The sequence below is a fragment of the Vanessa cardui genome, chromosome 12 (assembly GCF_905220365.1).
Source record: "Vanessa cardui chromosome 12, ilVanCard2.1, whole genome shotgun sequence".
Taxonomy (NCBI): Eukaryota; Metazoa; Arthropoda; class Insecta; order Lepidoptera; family Nymphalidae; genus Vanessa; species Vanessa cardui.
The window spans coordinates 13384886-13400388 of record NC_061134.1 but is presented as its reverse complement, the minus strand read 5'-3'; the positions used below and the strand labels follow the sequence as shown (position 1 = coordinate 13400388).

The window sequence follows — 15503 nt, the reverse complement described above, 5'->3', positions numbered from 1 at the left end:
AGGGCTATTTTAATATTACAAACATACACTTCAATTTTATCATATAGATGATGGAATAATGTAAATATTGCACTAATTTTGGGCAATCTTGTAATATTACTTAATACGTTATTGAAATCAGTCTGATTCTTATCACGCCGGTCAGTATCAATGAAGATAAAATAACTGAATTGCACGGAATATTATTGTGTAACCATATATGATCAGACGCACTCTCTATTTCCTCGACCGGAGAGTTAAGGGGCCACAATTGTGCTAATTATAGAATACTGCTGAGAATATCTTGTCAGAAACAGACACTTAATAGTGAGAACGAGATTATTGCAAATACATACTTAAGGCGTAATGTAGATGATCAGATCTATCATATCTCATTGTAGTCCTATCAGTATTTATTTAATTAAAAAAACTCAGTGATTACATTAATATTACCTGTCAATATATTCTCTGTGCACCTGCATGGTGTTGGCGGCGATGTACTTCATGATAAACTTGGAGGCCTCCGTTTTCCCCGCCCCCGATTCCCCTGATATGAGCACGCATGTATCTCTGCCCTGCAACAAAATCAAAAAAAGGTTTTACATATTTTAACGAGTTTACATGTTATAAATCTTTCGCCTAGACATTGGCGGAGTACATCACCAATGCACTATAAACTTCGGCAATTAAGATGTTGTCATGCTTAAAATCCGAATACAACAATAAAACAAAGTTTTGCTGTTTGGCGTTAGATTTTGCGATAAGTGGGTAGTAGCTACTCGTAGCTACTAGTAGGAAGCGGGCTTGTAGAAAGCCTTATCACCAGTTATTACAAGAAGCAAGCCACAACCGTCGACAGAAGTCAGATGAAAAGCAGATAGAACACGAAAGACTTCTGAACCCTTTGGTTGATAACTCTTGTACAGTAGCCAAATTTTCTTGACTTTTATGATGTCTATATGTCTTCTACAATTAACGAACGATAAATATACATATATATATAAACAAATGCGTCTCTACGCTCCCTAGAAGAGATAACTTAATCAAATCACTGCCGTATACGTTAGTGTCAGAAGCCAGACAGACTAACGCTGTAACGCGTTACGTAACGAAACTGTTTAACCTCCCATAAGTAGTTACCACTTTAAAAACAATCAAACAATTTAAACTACAAAGCGGATCATAATTTTTTATTTTATTTTTTTATTTTTATTTATTTATTTAAGGACCACTAGTAGCTTCTACATGTTTTAATGACAAATGTAAAACAACTATGCGAAAACAGCCAACATGTGAAGCTTTTTAAAGTAGCCACAACAATTACAATATCTGTTTCAAAAATAAATTAACACACAATTACAACAACATGAGTAGAAAGATTAAGAAAAAAAATAATGTCAAAATTGATAAAAATTAAAGAGCATAAAAAATAAACAAACACTTAATAAAATTAAAATTAAAAAAACACAAATATGTAATTTGAATTGATATAGGCACAAACTAAAATTAAATAATTCATTAAATTCATGCAAAGTTTACGTTACAAAAATCACTAAAAATATAATAATTAATACAAAATAAAATTAAGATAACATTATTTATTTATTTATTATTACGATAAATCATGGCAGAGTCATTAAAAATATCTAGATCTTGACTAAAACCATTGTACAACCGAGATGATCTAGGTATTGGTGCATTACATCCTAATTTCGTTTTTGATATTCTGACATCAAAAGTACCCAGAAAACTACGAGCATTGCGCCTTGGAATACGATAGTGTATATTTTCAAGTAAGTAAGTACAGTCGATCTCGTTACGAATTACTTAAATAGGAAAGAGAGATCTAATAATTGTCTGCGTACAGAGAGACTATCCATATGAAAATCTTTCAAGAGATTGCTGTAATTTTTATTAAATTTATTGTATGAGATTTTTTTGTTTCTGGATAGAAATTAACATATCTAAAAATACATTATCTTCGGGAACGACTTAAAGTTTAGCGCTTAACATATATTTCAACTAATCTTCAACAACTTTTAAGCAAAACGCCATATTTACTACCCTTCATCTTTGCCGAAGTATCTTATTACACAAGCTTAAATTTTTACGATCCTATGGTTTGCACTTTTATTTAATGGAGAGCTCATTTTCTTAAATAACTTTGTCGAATAGGTCTATGGATTGTGCAAAAAAATTGTTGCTATTCTCAATTTAAAAACATTAAAACCTTTATCATCTCGTTTCAGTGTCGCGGGCTCATTAAAACTTCATGGACGTTTCATTAAATATTCATGATAATAAATTACAACGATAAAATAAATTAGAAAACATTTTAATTAATATAAATAAATTTATTATTTATATTAAAATTAATATTCTTCAAGGAAAATAAGATAAAATCAGGACTGAAAACGTTGTAAATACTTGAGCCACGTTCAGTGGAAAGCATGAAGCGGATCATAACCGAAAATTGTAAGCTGACTTAACTATTCCTTACATCGTCAATGCGCCACCAACCTTGGAAACTTTCCCTTGTGCCTGTAGTTACACTGGCTCACTCACCCTTCAAACCGGAACACAACAATACTGCGCATCACCGAGTAACTCTAGTAATTAGCTCTTACTTAACTTTTAAGGTACTTATATATTTTCATACTAATACGATAATTACTTTAAACAAAGATATTGCGACATACGAGGTGGTCTGAAGCGTTAATAATATGCACCTATAATTATGTCTGCATTACTTTAAAGGTAGTCGGTTAGCGAATGCGCGCCAACCACAAAACAATGGACACTAAACGTTGGCCATTTATAATATGAGAACAGTCGTCAGCAATACGGTCTTCGTCGAGAGATACTTTATAATAATATATATTTTAACTTGTACCTCATTGGTCGTAATTATTGGTTGTAAAAGCTCGTCCAATAGGAAATATGGGTTAAGTTCTCAAGCAACCAATAAAACTAGAGTAAAGGTTGGGGCTAAAACGAATGTGAGGCTCTACATACTATGAAAAAATACGTTAGTGGACACCCGATTGGAACGACGATATTTTTGCTATATAATATATACGACGACCTCCGTAGTCGAGTAGTGTGTTTTCATATGTACACCACTCCGAGGTCCCAGGTTTTATTCCCTACTGAGTGAATGTAGCAAAATTTCATAAGATTTCGTTACTGTCTTGGGTCTGGAAGTAACGAAGTTACCACAACTTCGTTACTTCTGATTTTCCATAACTCAAGTGCTTTAGCGATTGGGATATCAGTAATATGTTTGATGTTGCTTTATATTATAATGTACTAAATAACAGAAACAATGGAATAAATCATTTGGGTAGATAAATGAGAATAGTAGAATTATTTATTATACTGCTAACAAGAGAATTAGAGGAAAAGATCGCCTGGGGAGGCTATGTCTACCATTTTACTCTACTCTAAGTCGCGTGAAAGATCATCGTTCCGAAAAGGAACTAAAGCAGTCTAACCTCTTTAAAATGGTCTTCCAAGAATTCTATGCCCTTAATACATAACTCGATTTGGAACATAAATCGACGGAAGTTATTCTGACCTGTTGCCGCAGAACTCTTTGGCAGGCATCAGCGACTGCGTACACGTGAGGGGGCACTTCGAACATCTCTCTCCCCCTGTACTGCGCCATGTGCTGCTGGCCATAGATGTCGAGGGTCTTGTACGGATTCACGGACACCAGCACCTCACCGATGTATGTGTAGATTTTGTTGTGTTGGAATCTGGAAAAGATTAACTCATTAAAATCTATATTATTATTATAAATGTGAGGTAAACTCTGTCTGTCTGTATGTCGTTCGTTCACGACCAAACTGCTGAACCGAATTTGATGAAATTTAGTATGAAGCAAACTTGAGCTCCAAGAAAGGACATAGACTACTTTTTTGCCTGACACGTGACAACCATCATCATAAAACGCGGGCGAAGACGCGGGGACTACTTGTTTCATATAAATGTACATTACAATAAAATATTATTTATCATCATCAGGCAACTCTTGCCTCTCTTAACACTGAGACTGTTAAGTGTCAACGTTCTGACTTATTTATAAACTTAAGTGTGTGTGTTTTTTTTTGTATAGACATTCGTTTACATGCATTTTTGATAATGAAGTATTTTGAGCTTAAACCAAGACTTATAATCACTTATTACTTAATCAATTATATGTTTTTAAAAACTTTAGGTACAAACAACGACTAATCAACGCAAACTATATACTTTGTATTATACGTACGTCGTTTTCCTCTTATTATTATACATGTATTGTGAGTATACTTTTTTATGTTCTAACAATAGTCAAGAAGTTTTTTAATACCAACGGAAAAACCTACTATACCAATAATAATACTAATACCTACTAAATGAATAATAAATGTACTATCAAAGACGCACCGCGTTTCGAAAAAGTTTTTATTGTATAATATTATTATAAACATAACTTCGCTTTTACATCCATTTTAAATTTAGAATTTGATTGAATTTGAACTTGACTTTTATGTTCTTATAAATAAACTATATAAAAATCAATATAATTGCTGTATGAATTCCAATTAGCCCTTCCTACAAAGCAACATTCAATATGGTCGTTTTTACTTTTGTTTCTCGCCTCGTGTGCCAAAATTCATAACCTCGGGGTCGACGACCTGAAGCTCGGATTGCATGTCAGCACTCACCATCAAAGAGCATAAATCATAAAGACGGAGTAACCTTAATAACTAAAGCGTTTATGTTACACTAGCGCTTAGAGTTAATGCTAAGCGATCTATTATATTCAAAGTATTATATCATATCTTTTGAAACATGTAGAGTTACATTTCAATTGAGTTGAGTTATTATTAAATAATATCATAACAATGAGTTTATATTTAATGAATTAAAGGTATATGGGGAATTAATAAAGATGTATATTATTGAAATATCATTTTTAGTATCAAATCACAAGTGATTTATATTTATTGCCAGTACTAAAAATATAATTATTTATTTCTAAAGTAGACTAGCGTATGATATATTTAAGTCACACTCAATGGTCATAAAATGATTTTGAACGAATGAATGAACGAATTGAATCATCAGATGCATTTTCCCGTATGTAATCTAAAGCGACTTGTAAAGGAATCATGTAATTTCGCAAGAAATGCAACACGTATCATTAAAACGGCGACCGTCGCGTCGGGAATCTCGGGGAGTCTCGGTGTGCGTCAAATGACACGACCTAAATACTGAATGTACTCAACGTTTTGTTGTTAGCAACATAACTCTTGGTAACGCTGCAATTTGCAACGCATCATACTCCAAGTATATCATGTTGGAGATTTTAATTGTATCTTCTAATGTTACTTACATTTGTTATGAATATAATTTAACTGACCACAAAGGAAATATATTACAATTTCATTCATTACATAGTATAAAACAAAGTCGCTTACCGCTGTCTCTCCGTATGTATGCTTATATCTTTAAAAATACGCAACGGATTTTGATGCGGTTTTATTTTAATAGATAGAACGACTTTAACATTACAGTAAAGAAATAAGAAAAAATCTGAAGTATATTAAGTATCAGCATTGCACACGTGAGAAGTCGGGGCGGGTCGCTAGTAGATATGAATATAAATCAAAAGAAAAATAGTCAAAACGATTCAGTGTCATTTTCTGCTCTGTTTGACAAGCAAAGTTGAAAATAACAGTTGTAAATAATGTTCGAAATATGAAAATTCGTTAATGTTGCTATTATTCATATAGAGTTACACTACAAAAGAATAATACACACGAGCCGACATTGTTGTCTTGGTGTGTGTGACATGTACGATTGACACTCTCGAAACGCTACTTTACTAGTGTGCGTATCTCAGCTGTGACAGTCTACATAGACATATAAAAAATCAAAGATTTCAATGATTATGATCGATTGTGCTAAAACGTCGTAAGATTTATTTGTTTATAAAAGACAACTATACTATTACATAAGAAAATAAACATCTTCATTGTTTGTCATTGCATTTCGTTTTTAAAATGTACGAATTAGCATAACGTAAAATAGTTCTCTCATAACTTCACGTTTCGATTAACATATCATGTATAAACAAACCAAAACTTACAAATATGCATCACGTGGGCAATTATATTGTAATTTAGATCTTATAAATTTGAATATAAAGTCTAGAATTGAATAGCATTATTGTTGTACTTAGTGCTCGATTGTCAAGTTCAAAAGTTGCGCGGATTACGTCATCGCATTGCCCACGCGCCTCCGTGGCCGGTTTTTAGTTCAAGATCAACTACCGGCATGGGGAGGTTAAATATATCAATGACTTACTTATATTCTTCAATAAAAAATATATATACATAAATTACTTTACATATATAATACAATTTTTTGCATGTGTGTGTCACTGAACCCCTCGTTTGTACTGATGGTTTTTGTATGTTTTATGTGGATCCTTGGATGATTTAGATCGAAGACCATGATTGGAAACTGAATGTAATTCTTATCGCCCAATATATATTTATAACTATAATAAAGGAATACTTATGTATATATCAAATTGCTACAAACAATCATTAAACTTCGGTTTCTGGTCGTAATAAAATTAAATGAACTTTGCAAAACCTTTGCTTTTCAAATACATTCTATATAATCTTACCTATAAACTTTAAGCGGATTAAACCCGTTAAACATTCGTTTCTCTCTTTCTTACACAATTCATTTCACATACGAGAGAAGAAGGCAGCCTTCTTCAACTAATCACAAGCTAAGGAACTTTTATAAGGCCATAAAACTATACTTAATATTATGTGTATTGTGACAAAGTAATGCGCTATAGCGATGCTAATGCCGATGAATCATAGAAACATAACATCATTTAAAAGTGATTCACGCCTAAGATGGAATCATGTCACTCCCAAATTTACTCAGTCGCAACAATTTGATAACTACATATTAAATATATTAGTTTACTTTACACATTATTGTACATACAGAGACAATAAATACAATACAAGATGGATCCAGCCTAAATTCAAAAAGCCGTACAATTTAGGCGACCCTATCGATAGCCATCTCTTCCAGGAAACCAATGGTGTAGGTTCATCATCATCATCATCATCATCATCATCATCATCATCATCAGCCCGTTTTTGTCCACAGCTGGACATAGGCCTCTCCAAGTGCACGCCACTGTGGTCTCTCTCCGGCTACTCGCATCCAGCTCCTGCCAGCCGCCTTGCGTATATCGTCACTCCACCGTGCCCGAGGACGTCCTACACTACGTTTGCCGAGACGCGGTCTCCACTCTAGAACACATGGTGTAGGTTGGGATAGCTCATAGAATATGTGGTCAAATAATTTATCATGTAGAGTCCTGACTGGGATACAATTGCGCTGAACATATTATAGTCCACAAGAGTGTTTCTTTCCACACAATCGTAATGATATCAGAACCAACGGCAGTTCGTACTTTCCGAAGCACGTGAGTGAATATACTGTCAACTTACAAAGTAAGGACTGCTAACGACAATACCTTAAAAAAAAATCATACTTTTTATTTGACCTTATTGACTAGACACTAACCAGTAAACAGACGATAACATTAGATTTACTAAGTATCCACTAGTATTATAAATGATACCTAAGTAACTGTCTGTATTTCAGGGCCAAAATACTGAACCAAATATGAAATGACGAAATTTGGGTTGAAACAAGCTTCGAGAGCTTCATTATTATATGTTATTCGACGAAACTGTCATCAGAATTTTTAGAAGTAAAATTTAAGTGAAAATAAACATTTAATGGTAATTGTGGCATTTTCATAAACTCTCAGTAGTGCACAATATAGCTGAGTTATTAGCAAGTCACTTGAAATACTCGAATCTAACGTTTGTTTCTTAATTTCATAGCTTACATGCTTCCTTTGGAATAGAATATACGTTTCAAGCTTAACACCTGATGAGCAACCGAGCGAGCGTCACCACAGGCGATCACTAGTATTTAATAAACAAACATAAAATTAGGTAACGACTACATAAATATTGGACTATTTTGTTTTTCATTTACTTTATCAATATAGCCAGACATACCTTTAGTTTCAAGTGTATCGGCAAGAAGATTAGACGAGCGATACAGTTGATAACACAACACATATGTTGAATATTGATACGATATCATATCATGTCATAAATGAGTCATGAATTACAAAAAAATAACTTCATAAACAGTTATAATCTGCAAAGTGCAAACCTCGTTGGTATACGATGAAAAATAAATAACAGCTGTAAAGCAAGAACATATTCGAAAATCGAACGGAACACGATTGTGAAATTTCAAGTGATATGCGACATTGGATTCTATAATTATAACGTTTTAAGGACACACGGATCAAAATAGCGTATCAACTCAAGTATGCTCACCACGCGTCCCTAAAAATATAAATAAGGACATAAGCCTCAGTTATTTGAATTCCCTAATAATAAATTTAGTGCTCATGTTATAAAATATTTATTAATAGCGTTAGTCAATTTTTGTCCCAGTGGTTATGGGACGATAGCTGCACATAAAAAGATTTGGTTAAGGGTATCATTTTGAGGAGCCGTAGATGTCCAGAAAATTAAATAGTATTCTTGATTGTAATTTATTCAAGTGTTACAATTTAATGAGAATTCATTTGTGAGAGCAGAAAAAAGTTACTGGCCAGTTACAGATTCCTAATGTTTTTGACATAAAAAAAAAAAACATTTAAAAAAGGTTTTATCCGTTAACAAAGAAATAAAAACCCGGATGAAACAAAACCTGTCATACGATTTGAAATACATGATATTTTAAAAGAACGCTTATTTTCCTGGAAGGAATACTAGTAATTTATAAATAAGCCAAATTATAAAACAAGATACGGTACATATAGATGATAAAAAAGCGGGAAATATAAATATACAATTAATTGTGTATAGTAAACTATATTGTCTATATTTAATATTAAATACAGATAAAATTTGTTGTTTTATATGTAAGGGGTAATCCCCGGAACTACTGAATCGAATTTTAAAACTTTTTCACTCATAGAAAAGACAAATTAATCCTGTATAATATAGAGTATAAATTATAACTAGCGATCCGCCCGGCTTCGCACGGGTGCAATCAGCAATGCTGGTACTACATATACTACAGAATTTGTTTATTTACAACATCACTTAGAAACTAACATTATCAGTTTTTCATTCCTATTTTGTCAATGAAAAATGTCAAAAATATTATATATAAAAAACACTGCTCTCGAATCACTCTATTAAAAAAAACCGCATCAAAATCCGTTGAGTAATTTTAAAGATCTAAACAAACATAGAGACAGACAGAGCTAAGCGATTTTTTTATACTATATAATGATGATGATTATAATCTATAATTTCATTTTATTAAAAAATTTTACCCTGCGAAGCTGGGAGGATCGTTAGTATTTAATATGTTTAAAGAATTACTATAACTGCTGGGATATTATTGTAATTCTTTTCGCTAATATCTTAATAGCGAACGTAGCTCTAAATCTAACTCCATAACAGAATGACAGTTTAAAAATGTTTATAGACCACTTGAACAAATTATATTCTTATATTACGTTTTAAAACTTAACACAAATTTGGTATCATAAGAGATCAATGGTTATAGTTATAACCATTGATCATTTATTACATTCAACTCCGAATTAGTTAATTCGGAGTTGAATGTAAACACCCACTTTGATTACTTTTAGGAAAATTTACTCATCGAATTGCCTTGATATACAATGAGTTCCTGGTATACGAATACGTATGTTTACAGATTAAATCTTACAGGGCTAAAAAACAAGAATACAATTTATAACTATGTTATTTTTTGTACACGTGTGTGGATAGATCATTGGAAATTAACAAATATACTGACTTTGATTCCTTCCATAAAAGACTTCATTAATAGCATTTACTATTTCGAAAAAAAAAATTTTTCATTCCTAATTATAACCAATCATTATCATGTTATGGATCGGACCTGAATACGGATAGGTATATGAATAATATTTGCCTATTTTATACATGGTTACGGATACGAAATCATTTGGGACCATCCAATTGAAAAAAAGAAATTGGAAAAAATATATCAATTAAGACTTATGAGTAAGTAGTTTATTATTTGGAATCGGTAGCCGATTCACCTTAAAAAATATTTGGTAGAGCTGAGATGGCCTAGTGGTTAGAACGCGTGCACCTTAACCGATGATTGCGGGTTCAAACCCAGGCAAGCACCACTACATATATGTGCTTAATTTGTGTTTATAATTCATCTCGTGCTGGGCGGTGAAGGAAAACTTCGTGAGGAAGCCTGCATGTGTCTAATTTCATCAACAATTCTGTCACAGGTGTATTCCACCAACCCGCATAGGAACAGCGTGGTGGAATATGTTCCGAACCTTCTCCTGGAGGCCTTATCCTAGCATTGGGAAATTTACAGGCTGTTACTTTACTTTACTTTATCGTTAACTGATTCGCCTTAAAAGATTATTTATCTTAGTTAGTCTCTTTATAAAGAAACAAATCTATATTCAATTATATCGGTTACGGTTTCGGATAGATTTTTATTACGAACTAGCTATACCAGCGACTAGTGTGCGTCTGAATTTAACAAAGATACAGTTGTCGCCTAAGTTACTCTTTATTACATCAACTTTCTGTCAGTGAACGTTCCATCAAAATCGATTCAACCGTTCCAGAGATTAGCCGGAACAAATTGACAGACCGAAAGACAAAAATTGTAAATAATGTTATTTCGGTATATCTACCGTGTAACTTATCTAGATAACAAAAGAAACATTGTGATGTTATAGATGTTAGATACTGATGTTAGCTGCGCATTGATAGTACGAGTATCTTTCGGCGAAGGTGACTCACAATCAGGTAACCGATTTGCTCGTTAGCCTTCTCAAAACAAAAAACATAAATAGACTATTTATCCTCTTCATACACATACAAAAGAAAGAGATAACTATACATTAAATATTCCATCGTGTACAAACGATACCTTAAGAGATGCCGGCTATATAAATCAAATTAAAACTCTAATCAAGAGACTCTTTACCAACACTTTAGAATACATTAAATGTACAGTTAATATCGGTTCCGAATTAAAATTGAAATTTGATTACGTCACAATACTTTGTAACTAATTGAAAATCACATACTATTCTATTTATATAAAACCGTATGAGTTAAACGTTGGTCAGAGCAATTAAAAAAAAAAACCTAACCGTCATTTATTTCAATCGAACGCCGGTAGAGATGAAGTGAAAAACATGAATTTCGTATGACCGACACACGTCCACCTGTACGTGACCTTCATTACGAGCTGGTAGAAAGCGTGTCAACACATGGGAGGAACGTGCATCGGGTGCTGCGCCAAAACAGGATCCCTCGAGGACGTCTGGCCCTAGTTTGTTGCGTATTAGACGCATATCTTTATGGCACAACCCTTGACATTAATTCAATATCACTAAACTAAATAAAAAAAAGTCGCATGTAAAACAGTAACAATAAGCTATTTGACTGGTTTTTAATATTATTAGAATCCTTTTTATATTATTTAGTAAAGGTTAAGGAACCCACTAAAAGTTGTTCTTTTTATTTCTAATTCATATTTGGCGAAAAATATCAAATTAAAAATTCCGTATTAAAATAGCGCGCAAAAACGCTACTTGGACGCGAGCGAATATGGCGCTTAATGGGGTCGATAACGTCACTTGCCTGTACTGTAATCTATGGTACACATAATCCACACACAGTAGGCAAACGAGGTTAACAAGCAAGTGACGTCATCATAAACCCGACCAATCAGGAGCGTTTCGTATCACGGTTCAAACGTTAAAAAAATGCATTTTTTTATGGTATAGGTTGGCGGACGAGCACATGGGCCACCTGATGGTAAGTGGTCACCATCACCCATAGACAATGACCCTGTAAGGAATATTAACTAATCCATAAATCGTCAATGCGCCACTAACCTTGGGGGCTAAGATATTATGTCCCTTGTGCCTGTAGTTACACTAGCTCACTCACCGTTCAAACCGGAATACAACAATACTGAGTACTGTTATTTTGCGGTAGAATAAGTGATGAGTGGGTGGTTCCTACCCAGACGGGCTTGCACAAAGCCCTACCACCAAGTGATAGTGATAGTGATCTTTTGTTTATTAGTATGTACAATTGTAAGAATGTATGCTCTGTTAGCGACCTATGTAATAAATAAATAAATAAATAAATAGGGCTAAGGAATAGGGAAAGCATTTTTACTTTTGGATTTTTGAATAAATTAATTATTATTTTTAACTTTCGTTAATAAATACCATTTTTAAACTCATAAAATATACTGATTACTATAATTGATTCTCTATTATTCGTATTGTCAAATAGCCTACTGTGCTGTTAAAGGATAATTGCTATGAAATCATCATGTAAAAAAAAAATAGTATTAGTGCTCATATCGAATGCGATTACCTCTTTGACTTTAAGCAAAGATTAAAATTAAAAAGGGTCACGTGGAATATCGTCGGCATAAGTAGCGTAACCTCATCAGATATTTTAACACCAATTATTTATAATCTGTGCTTTTTATTATTCAGTATAAATGACTTAATCTTAATGTGCTTGTTATTTTTATGAACGGTAACGACTTATCTTTTATGATGATCGTTTTAAATTATCGGAAATTTGAAAAAGGTCCAAAGAGCTTCTTCGTAAGATCGAATTCGGAATGCCATCGTTGATACAGAAATAATGTCGCTGCGACGCTTACGTATCCAGAAATGAATCGTATATGTGATCCGGAGACGAGAATAGATCAGCTTTTGACTATAAAACTCTGAAGTGTAGAGTTATTAACGAAAGCGACTTTATAGCCATAAAACTATTTGTATACAAAAAAAAAAAGTAAATTCCAATATAATCAAAACACATATGTTTACGTTTTAATTTAAAAATAGTTCCGATCATTATTCGTTTCGCTACAAGAAATCACGTTTACGCATGGAAATAACACGATTAACGTTTTAAGCGCAGTATCTAATGCGGATTACCTTAAACGAATTAAGCTCGATCGGATGGTATCGCAGGAAGTGACGTAGCTGATGAACCCAGAACGTCTATTTCCGACTGGAGCACGACGTTCGTGCTTTAATAGTGCATTAACACCAACAGACATAACAGTCTCTTGTCATGCTTACAACACTTTACACGAGGCAGATGGTTAATGTATTTCTGTTTCAATACATATAATAACACGAGCGTAATAAATTCTAATGCTCTATTGATCAATGTATATGAAGCAATCTCGTTAAAATTAATTCCTTCCACGTCCGATGACGTCATTTATAATGGAGGATAAAGATTTCAAATCGTTACTTCTAAACAATTAATTAACGTTCTTAAGTTTGTAAACATTGATTGAACTGAATTTGTAATAATTTTATTTATTATTAAACGGTTCAAAATATACAGTTGTAACTGAAGGCAGACTTAAATTCCTGACTCTGCCAATTAACCATTAGGAAAATCACACAACGTAAAGCAATCAAATCAAATCAAAATACTCTTTATTGTACACCAATTAATAAATCTTTTAGACACGATTGAGAAAGATGCACATGAGGCAGCCTTACCGCTAACACAGCGATCTCTTTCAGGCACCCTAAAGGTAGAGGAAAGAAACAGATATATAAAGAGCAAGCATTTGAATTAAATAAACAAAATGACTCGATTGTAAAGAATCTAAATTAAGAGTCAAATCTTAATTAAAACGGAATTTAAAATAGATTATATGAATTAACATTAGAAATAAATATAAAATACTGTCCCACGGATGACATCAATGCAAAAACAAAACGTCAAGGACGCACGCGTGTCGCGGGAGGCTGCTGAGACATTAGATGAAGTCAACATTACGTCACGCCTGTTATGATTCACATTGTTTTTCACTCATACACAATTGACTCAATGGAAGACATACAACTATTTGGAATGAGAATTTCTTCTAAAATATAACTTGATTCGATGCAAAGAAGTCATTGATTCGACACAAACTGTCGTAGATATGATCTGTGCTGATGATATTTTAAATACTGGTATTTTTAGTAATTTGTAAAGGTCTAAGATGGCCTAGTGGTTAGAACGCGTGTATCCTAACCGATGATTACGTGTTCAAACTCAGGCAATTACCACTGAATATTCATGTGCGGAATTTGTATTTTAATTCACCTCGTCCTCGGCGCTGAAAAAAAACATCACATTTATAAAAACCTTCACAATTTTAAATGCTGACCTTGAATCGTTTAACAACTAATGCATATCAACGGCAACATTTGTATTTAGCACCATCATTATAACCGATAATAACATCGATAATTATACTAACACAGCAACTCTAACTCCCCTAACTATATTTTAAAACCATAAACAAAAGCCAATATGACAAAAACACACTAAAACCTTCTTATTAACTTAGGTGATACCCAAAACGTCATACAAATACGGTCATACCTAATTTAATAATATTTCTTACGTGATCAGTGATGAAGAGTTATTTAAATAAATATAATGAACAGCGTATAATACAATACAATTCTTGTTTGTTCATCGTGAGAAATAAAGGCTGCGGTTTTCTTTGCGATCGAACAAACGTCAATAAGAAATTCATTTTATAATGCATTAATACATTTCTTTTGAATTATTACTGTAATTTCCTCGTACAATTATACATACATTTCTGTTAATCTAATGAATAAGTGTTTGTAATTCGCCTCGTGTACGATGAATGTAACGTCGGAAAGAAATGTGTATGTGTGGGTATACTTACACATGTGTACTGAACCACCCGCATTGGAACAGCGAGCTTGAGTAAGTTCTAAACCTTATCCTTAACAGAGGAACGCCTTCTCTTATAACTGGGACATTTTTCATCTATACATATAATATTGCGAAAATTGGAGTGTCTGTTTGTAATATTAAAATAGCGCTTTTACTCAATGCGTATGCATCTAATATACACGGTACATATACCAATATAATTTTATATTTACATTTTTGTCGATCTGTCTCTCTGTGTGTTCCGGCTAATCCCTGGAACGGCTGGACCGATTTTGATGGGAGTTTCACTGGCAGATAACTGATAATTAAATTCAATTGATTATTAAATTCAAACGCGTACAAGATCGCGGCCACAGCTAGTTCATAATCCAAGTTGTAAATGTGACTCAAGTAAACATGATATATTAAAGTACATTACTAAAATACATTTAACTTTCGATATTAAAATAATCGATTCAGATTAATGACTTTGTAACGTGAAACGCACTCCCTGAACAATCGGTAACGCAACTAAGCCGCAAAATTTTAGCGTGTCTACAGCTTGACCTGATGTCGGTCGATGACCTCCTTAATGCCTTTACCACTTAACCATTCATTAGCTAGACACGTGAC

General features: G+C 33.2%; 1 protein-coding gene across 1 annotated transcript in view; it reads right to left on the bottom strand.

The window, feature by feature from the left end:
* The window catches only part of LOC124534053 (unconventional myosin ID), a 45795-nt gene that overhangs the window by 14035 nt on the left and 16257 nt on the right, over positions 1 to 15503 (bottom strand). The window contains exons 2-3 of the mRNA XM_047109711.1: positions 3557 to 3737; positions 433 to 554 (exon numbers count right to left, since the gene is read on the bottom strand). Of these exons, the coding sequence (XP_046965667.1) occupies positions 433 to 554; positions 3557 to 3737 (303 nt within the window). The remainder of the gene's footprint in view (positions 1 to 432; positions 555 to 3556; positions 3738 to 15503) is intronic.